General features: G+C 36.3%; 1 protein-coding gene across 1 annotated transcript in view; it reads right to left on the bottom strand.

Moving 5' to 3' along the window:
* Nucleotides 1-7,857: 7,857 nt before the first annotated feature.
* The window catches only part of TNKS2 (tankyrase 2), a 60,955-nt gene continuing 59,790 nt past the window's right edge, over nucleotides 7,858-9,022 (bottom strand). Inside the window, exon 27 of the mRNA XM_015822686.1 lies at nucleotides 7,858-8,931. Coding sequence (XP_015678172.1) covers nucleotides 8,869-8,931 — 63 coding nt within the window. The 3' untranslated portion in view covers nucleotides 7,858-8,868. The remainder of the gene's footprint in view (nucleotides 8,932-9,022) is intronic.

Genomic DNA, 9,022 nt, shown 5'->3' with positions numbered 1-9,022 from the left:
TCCTCCCTCGAAAAGTGTCCTCCTACATGTCCTCCTTTTCGATATTTGAAGACTAATCTGCAGGGCTGTTTTTCTCATAGAACGCTCAGAACGGCGTTCCGGCACCTTTTTTTGATGGTTTTTTTTCAACTTTTGCATGAGCTGTGCTACTCCCCTTATTGGCTTTCGAAAGCCAATAGGAATTGCTGCTGAGTGCGTCAAAACACCTGGCCGGCAAACTTTACACATGTAAGTTGTCTGCAGCGAAGGCAAATTGGCAGGAACTTTGCACCCCTCCCTGGTACCCAACTACACCATCTCCTAGTTAGTCCCGAAGATACCTGGAGGAGACTGGAGTGGCGACGCCACAGTAACTTTCTCTTCATCTTCGGCCCTGCTAGGGCAATAATGGCTGCAGGCGCAAGAGGCAGGGGCAGCGGGGCTGCTATGGGCGGGGGTGTGAGGGGCGATGGTGGCCGGCTGCCCCCCGTGCTGTGGGAGCCGCGTTGCCTGCTCTATACGGGGCTGTGCAGGGTGGGCAGTGGTGCTGGCGGGGCGGCTGCAGGCGGGGTGTGTCGACGGCGGGCTGCCCCCCTGGGGCCGGAGCCAGCGCAGCTGGTGCTTTGGGACCACGGGGACCACTCTACACGGCAGGGCAGCAGTGCTGGCGGGGCGGCTGTGGGCGGGGGCACGGCATGTAAGCATAATTACAATATAAAATGTTATTGTTACAAATGTTTTTTATTATGCATTTATCATATTATAGTGTATTCTGTATTATTGTTGCAATGAATAAAATGTTTCTTTTATTTAGGATATTTTTTCTTCAATTTATTTGTGTCCTCCTTTTCATTGTAAAAAAGTTGGTCACCTTAACAGTAATGATTGGATTTGGTGGCAGGTATCTATGCCTTGATTCTATCCTGTCTTAACTATTGCAATACATTCTGAACGGGATTACAATTGAGAATGTCTGAGTGCTTCATTTAATGCAAGGAACAGCTACTTGGGCTGCTACAGGGTTTATCATGACTGACTGGGGAATTCTGGGAGTTGAAGTCCATACATATTAAAATTGCCAAGTGTGAGAAACACTAGGCTACTATCTGGTATATATTGCTGGGAATCACATGATGCTTGTTAATAGACCTGCATGCCAATTGTTGCCAACAGTTTTCAGAGCAAAAGTTAAACTCCTGTCCTAAATCCTTGTCCTTTTATCATTGTAAACTACCTAGTCACTGAGAGTGAGTTGGGTGGCCATATAAATTTTCTTAAATAAAATGGTTTATGACGTGGTCAAGAGAAAGACCATCTATTCTTCAATCAACCTGTTAATATATGCAGGAGATGGTCTCTTTTTCGAGAGTCAATCATTGCACATATAAGCAACAAGCTATGGATTGCATTTCTTCAAAAATTTCACCTGCCCTCGATTCTCTGCTTTTAAAGAAGTAGCCAAGGCACAGCTCTGCCTTCTTGTCTTTCATATTTAGTAATTTTAATATTGGTTTATAACTTTGGTATTATATATATTTTTTTTTGATTGTTGCAAGACACCTTGAGTGTTTGACTGGATAAGAAAGCAGAATATAAAGCAAGTATATAAATGTCATAATTTTGCAACCATAAGCAGTCAGAAAGATAATGGTGATTTGTCATCCATCTATTGCATCTGTATAAAGTTATTACTAGGTTGTTAATAACATGAAATGTGGCTTTGGGATTGACTCCTTCTATAACTATGTATACTTTTCATTTAATTCAAAACATCAGAGAGCATTGGCCTCAAATGCCTTCTGGTGGACTCATAAAACGGTGCCCTATTTATTTACTACCTTGGTAGACAACAAAAGGCTGTTAAGAGGAGTTGATGGGAGCGGGTGAATGAGAAGGCCCAGGAGTGAGGCTGGGAAACAAATTAAAATGAACTAAAGAAACAATACTAATGTGGTAAGCCAAGGCTATATTCAAATAATTCCCTGCCCTAAAAAGTCTAATCCTATCAAGAATGCCTAGGGTGTTAATTGGCCCATCTTTCAAAACCCCCAAAGCCAAATTGCCAAATTCCAGCAACTTCAGCAGAACTGCCTGGATCACGCCTGAGTAAAGACTCATAAAGAACTGGAAACTAACTTCTCACATTCAGCATCAATAGAACAACAAAACTGTGGGAAACGTGAATGACTAATTGTCAGAACTGGTGGTCTCTCTTAGGCTACCTTTGACACTCTGAGCTATGGGTTACTCATTCAATTCTGCCATAAAAGCTGTTAGTCTTCTCAACTGTGAAGGCCATACAAGTTTACTTCGGCTATTGGGTTCATACGTACATGACTACTTGTGAGTATAGCATGGTTCTTGAAAGTGTCATGTGTCCAATACTTTTGCTTTTGTACAAACAGCAAGCAAGCATTGCATGTTCTTTTAAACTAAGGAGGTTTTGAGATATAATACCCCTTTGCTTCTGGGATAAAAGGAATCTATTTCATGTACCCTTTAATTATATAGTCAGTTTACAAGAAGTAGCAGCTATGTTGACTGGTAGGAAGGAAAAGTTGCACATCCAAACCAATGTTAAAAGTATTTTTATCAGACAAATGTCCAGTGAGTGATGCAGATTAAGTTATTTCATTGGATTTGTATTTCACCTTTCAAAAACTCAAAATTATTTACATAGCACTCCATTCCATTTTAAACTCATGACAGCTCTATATATGACAAAAGAAGTTGAAAGAATGGTGTATTTGCATTTGGCTGTCCCCAGTTCAGGTCCAATATTTTAGTGTCTACATTTGAGTGGCATGGTGGCCTAGAGATGAAGACACTTGCCTCCCACTCGGAAGGTTGAGAGTTCAATCCTGGGCAGTGCAAAGAGAAAATATCTGCTGTGAACTCCGCATAGGGGTCAGGAAGGGCAGCGGGCCAGTAATGCTCAGTTCCATTTAGTCTCCACCCTGATAGAAGTGATTACAGAGTTGTAAAAAGAAAAAAAATATCTTAATTTTGTACATTTAATTGGTGCGAAAGTGTATGTAAATGAAATTATAGAATAGAGCCCAATCTTAATGATTTCTCCCCTTTCATTACATCATTCTGTCTGCTTTGGACTTTAGTTTTCCAATATTTTTTTGCATATTTAGTGAGAGGTCCAAAGGGAAGCAGTAACATTTCTTCTCCATCAAACTAACAGCCTGTGGACTGAATGCGTCACACACAGGCCACGCCCACCCAACTCTGCAAAGGCAAAAGTCACGATATGTCACATGATGCAATCAAGTTTGACACCCACGTTCTGCATGATCTAAGTAAATTTAAAACTGTATGGAAAATGCTTTGCTCAAAATGAAGCCAAGATTGGGATGGGCAGGTCAACTGGACAGAGGGAAATGAGGTGTTCACTCTCATTCTGTACTGTGCTTCATCTTCACAAGTTCTGTCACGTACCTGACTGGGGTTTAAACGGCAATAGGCTACAGTATAGAAACCCATATTGGGCCTAACTAAGTTGCAAGCAAACAATGGTTGATTCTTCATTATGAAAGTATGAAGTCCAACTCTTAACTTGAAGCTGTTTTTCATTCTTTTGACAGAATGTGGAGGTTCTTTGATACATGAGAAAAAGAAGTGAGTAGAAACAACTTTTTATTAAATAGACTTTGGAAGCTTGCAATCTATTGTGACCTTGAGTTGGCTTAATCAAAGTATATTTCAACAGGGATTTGAAACATTACTGAAGGAGAGTGAATTGCCACAAATATTATCATACATAGCTTGCTTAGTAAGATAAGGAAAAATCTTAAATATAGACATGTTGCCAGTTTAATTTGGTTTTACATTATTTCAAAATAAGATAGTCACCATTGTCCACACATTAAAGGTCACATGATAACATTAAGACATGCATTAAACATTGCTTTCTATTTTTAAAAAACTTGCAATCTGTACTTGAATAAGGCGAGTGGGAAGGAACTGCTAAAGCTGGAGGAAAATGCCACAACCTCAGAGAGTAGCCAACATTTGCTGTAAATGGCTATCTCTAGTAGGCTAGTTTAAGATTTATTTTTTAAATAAATGGCTCCATGTATTCAGTAAATGGTGACATGACCAAGGACAGTCTTTGCATGAAAAGATCTGTTCTGTCCTATGAATAGGATCCCTACAAATGAATCCCTGGTCATGGAATAGGACAAGAAAGCATATGCATGTGGAAGATTCATGTTAGTTCGAACATGGAGTGAGAACCTGAGTTCTCTCCTCCCCATAACATTTCTGAAAGGGTCTATGTAACAATTCCCTGATTTTTGTACATTCTGCGGAAAGTGACAAAAGATTTTTAAAACAGATTTTATCATGCATGCGCTCTGCTGAATTTTTTGTGCATAATTCATCACTATCCTTTTGCAAGCTTACCATACTTTCCTAATATTTCATCTCCTTAATTGTGGCTTCCCAGTAACAAAACAAACCATGCCATTGAGAATATATTTTTAAAAAAATGTATTTAACCACTTTCCTTATCAAGTGACTTTTAAATAATTATTTGGTACATACACAAAACATTTGCAAAATCCCATGTAATATTTCTTTTGACCTGTACCAAGGGAAAGTTTCCATCGTAATTTGATCTCTATAGTTTTTTCACTGAAACATGGAATGCTTTCTTTGTAGTTACATTTACAGAATGTAACAAAATTTTAGCAATCGCTGATCAAGTTGGAAAACTGCTTTTTATTGGCATCAGGAATAAAAAGGTGTAACATGAATGTTCACATCCAATACTTTAGCCTTGTTTGATATATTGTAAGTCTTCAAAGAATAAAGCAAATATGAGATGTTTTCTCTAGCATTTCCTGCAGAAAAATCTAAAAAAATATTTCATTTCTCCAAGGTAAGTTTGAAAAAAAAAATCAGAAAAATAGCGCATAATAAAGTAACAAACCAGTTTGCAGTTTATCACTAAAAACCTCAAATCTGTTTTGTGATTTCAACTTTTTTAAAATGACGCTTGTTAACTTGAGAAATTCATTAATATAGTATATTAGGAACAACCAACCCATAATTAATGATTTTGGCATTTGGTGCCCCCTTGTGCAAACAAGGTGCTACATTTCTTAAGCTTTGGACCCAGTTACTTTTTTTACAAGTTGCTTTATTACTACAGCTTTCCCTTTTAAGTATTCAGCACACAGAGCAGCCTTTTCATGTTTTATTGCTTTGAATGTTAGCTAGTTGTTCAAGCCACATATCTACCAACAAAATGCTCTAAAATTACACCAATCATTTAAGGCATCAAATGTAATCTCCAACTACTGTAAGTATGGCATTTTTAATAGTGGTAGAAAGCAGATCAGGGCCATCACATAGGCAAAAGTGCATACAATTGTAAAATCCAATAGTTTCAAGCAAAAAACGAAAACCTAATGGTTTCTTAGGAATTTTCAACATCCTGTTTAGTATCCAGGATGAAGATACAAAAAATAGAAAATTCCCGTAAATGTAAGATTCCTGTAGATTTCTTTGGAGTTTTGCTACAGTAACCTCTGTTTGAAAAACTGACTGTTCAGAAACAAAACTTCATTTGCTCCCAGCAATGATTCAGTCTGTGGTGTCGGCTTCATGATTTTGAAGTATCAGACATTTGCATGAAGTCTTCATTTGAGCCTATTTCACTTTGAAATGTAATCATGACACGGTTTGCTTTAGGGTCCCATTAATGATAAAAGTTAATTCAACTGTATGTGTAGTGTGATCAGATTCCATGCATCAAGCTTAATGAAATTGGGAATCTTGAAGTCTTATCTATGCACTCATTCTGAGAAATGCCACACTATAGCACTGAAGACAGGGAAAACGAAAGTTCATAGACCATATCAAAAGGTTTAAGAGCTAGTGCTGTACTCATACAGCTTTGCAAGAAAATGCTTTAAATACAAGTCTTAGAATTATTCAGTTATGCACATGAACACTGAAAATCAGCCTCCTACCAATTCCATTGTCACCAAGATACAACACATCATTAAAAATTTTAAAAAGCCACAAACTTCTTCCTATAAAGCAGTTCTAAGATTAAACAAGAGGGTGTTGAAGAATACTTCAAAACATCCCACTCAGCACCACAAAACAATATTTCTCTTAGAACAGAACTTTCCCCCGAAATGTTTGAAATTGGACCAGGGTCTGACAGTGAGAATATTGGACAACTGCAAATCTATGAATGAGAAACTTCCTTCCCTCACTGACTCCACAGAAACTGTGGCAGAAGCATCTATGCTTTTCCATTGCAGCATTCACCATCTACGCATGGAGGGATGACAGGAGTTGAGGTTAGCATCCTTCAACTAACTCACCCTTAAATAGGAGTGCTGCAGAATTTCATGATGCATCACAGGACAAATCCTTACTATATTCAAGTAAGCATTTGAGTATTTGGAGGAACTTGGTATAGACCAGGGGTGTCAAACTGCTGGCCTGTGGGCCGGATGCATCATAGCAAAACCGCGCCCATCCCATTGTCGGCAATGGCAAAAAAGTTGCAATATGTCGCGACACGTCAAGTGAGTTTGACACGCCTGGTATAGACTCACTGTTAAATTGCTGAGACTAGCAGAAAAATCTGTTATGAATTTGCCACCTATCTTTTTCTTTTCTTCCGTCAAGCTACTTTACTTTACCTTATTTCTATCCTGAACATACAGCTGTAAGAGTGATTTGTGGTTTATAAACAATTAATTTTAATATTTAGATATTAACTGAATTATAGTAAACTTTTTTTTGTTTTGCCTCTACCCACTTTTAAACATGGTCTCTGTCGATTTAAAACAAAACAAAGTAAAACAAAGACTTTATCCTAAAATGAAAAGCCACCTTGATATTTGCATTGTTCTGATACATAGATCAATATTACTTAAAACTTACAATATAAGAATATTACGAAGACATAAGACAGAGAGTACATTATGTGCTGTATGAGAGAAATAGATATTAGAGTTGAGTGAACTTTGTGTAAGCTCTCCAAAAATCAGGGTGATTTTAGATATATGGCCAGAGTCAAAAACACCCATATAATAGGAAACAAATATAATAATTCCATTTAAATAATACTCCTGTATTAATTTTTAATAACAACTTACAATCATACTACATGCTACCCAAAAGCTTGTGAATGAAGTTTATTTAGGATGAATGGTGAAGAATGCGATACAATACAGGTGAGACACTTTCAAGATGAATAAAGCTCTAATTGCACAGGAGGCTTGAAGTTCACCTCAACTCAACACAATCAAAACCATTACACATTTTGCCATCTGAAAAATAGGAATGCCATGCAAAATTAAAAACATTCTTACCAACCCTATGGTACCATTTAAAATGCTACCAATATCACAATAATTTACATCACATTAAACAATCATTCACAAAGAATGAAATATTTTCAATAATGAAAAAAGGTTTTCAAAATCATAGTTAGCATAGTTTGCATGAATACTTGTTCAGGTATTTGGCTAAGCTAGTGAATAGAAAACATGCAGTGCAAAGACCTCTTTTATTCAACTGAACTGTCCTTTATTCAGTAGCGATCACAACGAAGTGATGTTTACTATATTTTTCACATGATTTTATAACCATTCATGCACTGACTACACGTGCACTGCAAATTATTTAAGACTCAAATCTAAGATACCATATGAACCAGACAATTTAAGCACTCTTGGCAATTGTTAAAAAACCATAATGTATGAATGATCTATAATTAAAAATACATCATGGGACATGGTCTGAAAGGTTGAAGAACTGCAATTAACTGCCTCATTTAAAATTGGATCAATGGAAAAAATTGAATATTATATATATATATATATATATATATATATATATATATATATATATATATATATATATATACAGATATATATTTTACATATGAACCTGTAAAGATGAAAAATATCTTGATTGAACTGAAGGAATAAGGAAACTACATTTTAGAAAAGGTTGTGTGAAAAAGTTTTCAGTATTTTGAAGGGTGTGGGTATCCCCTTTGTCCCGTATGCAAGATTCATTTTGATTTTATAGCATACCATTTTATACCAAAACAGAAATCAAGAAGATATGCTTGTTCAATCTTAAATACCCTGTTATAATAAGAATCAAAAAGTTTCTCTACATTAGACAAATAATCAGCTAACTTATCCCCATTCAAAAGATATTTTAAGTAGTGATCAATATGATGAGTAAGTGGAATGTTTACTAGATTCCTCAGGAATGTGCACAATCTGGAACAATCTCCTGGAATACATTTTCCTCCATTAAACTCAACTAACTGAAGAAAAGCCAAATGATGCAAGACTTTCAAGAGGTCCTTTTCACAGCTGCTTGGGATGAAATGCAGACACTGTGTGTGTGTGTGTGTGAAATTTAAATGAAGTTTTCCATGTACTGCAGTTCTGAAACATTTTACAAATACAATGCAAATAAATATCAGGCTAGTAGAAAAGTTCTTATTTACAGTTTTACAAATGCAATCGTTCTCTGTGTAAATGTACTGTTTTAAAGAACACAGTTTTAATAAAATGAGTTCCTGTATAGCAACATTTTGTTAGGTTTCACTGAAATGGCAAATAGAAAACAAAGTTCAAGTTAATATCTGTTTTATAATTTAGTACAGACAAACCAGTGTCACCTGGAATGAGATCTGTTAAAGTGCTGAAAAAGTTTCTGAATTTTTAGAAAACTTACTATACAGTTATTAAAGCTTCATCTGTCAAAAATGTTAGATTTTATTCACATTTTCTACCACCAAGTTGGGGAAGAGGGGAAGGAACAATATAAGTGTATATATTAGTAATTAAGAGTACTGCTAAATTTGATCTTTGTAAAATAGCTGGAGTTTCAAGCTTCTGTGGCAATTTCAGGCTTCACAATCTGGTAGGTAATCAAATATTCTGGATAGGCCTGAAAGATAAAAGTGAGATTATTATTTCTTCACATTTTAAAAAAGATATTATTGGTGGTCAAAATATTTACAGTAAGTGAAACCAAATAT

Source organism: Protobothrops mucrosquamatus, unplaced genomic scaffold (genome assembly GCF_001527695.2).
Source record: "Protobothrops mucrosquamatus isolate PMUCROS unplaced genomic scaffold, P.Mucros_1.0 scaffold1644, whole genome shotgun sequence".
In the NCBI taxonomy this organism is placed as follows: domain Eukaryota; kingdom Metazoa; phylum Chordata; class Lepidosauria; order Squamata; family Viperidae; genus Protobothrops; species Protobothrops mucrosquamatus.
Note: the sequence above shows the minus strand (reverse complement) of the source record. Positions and strands in the feature narration are given on the sequence as shown.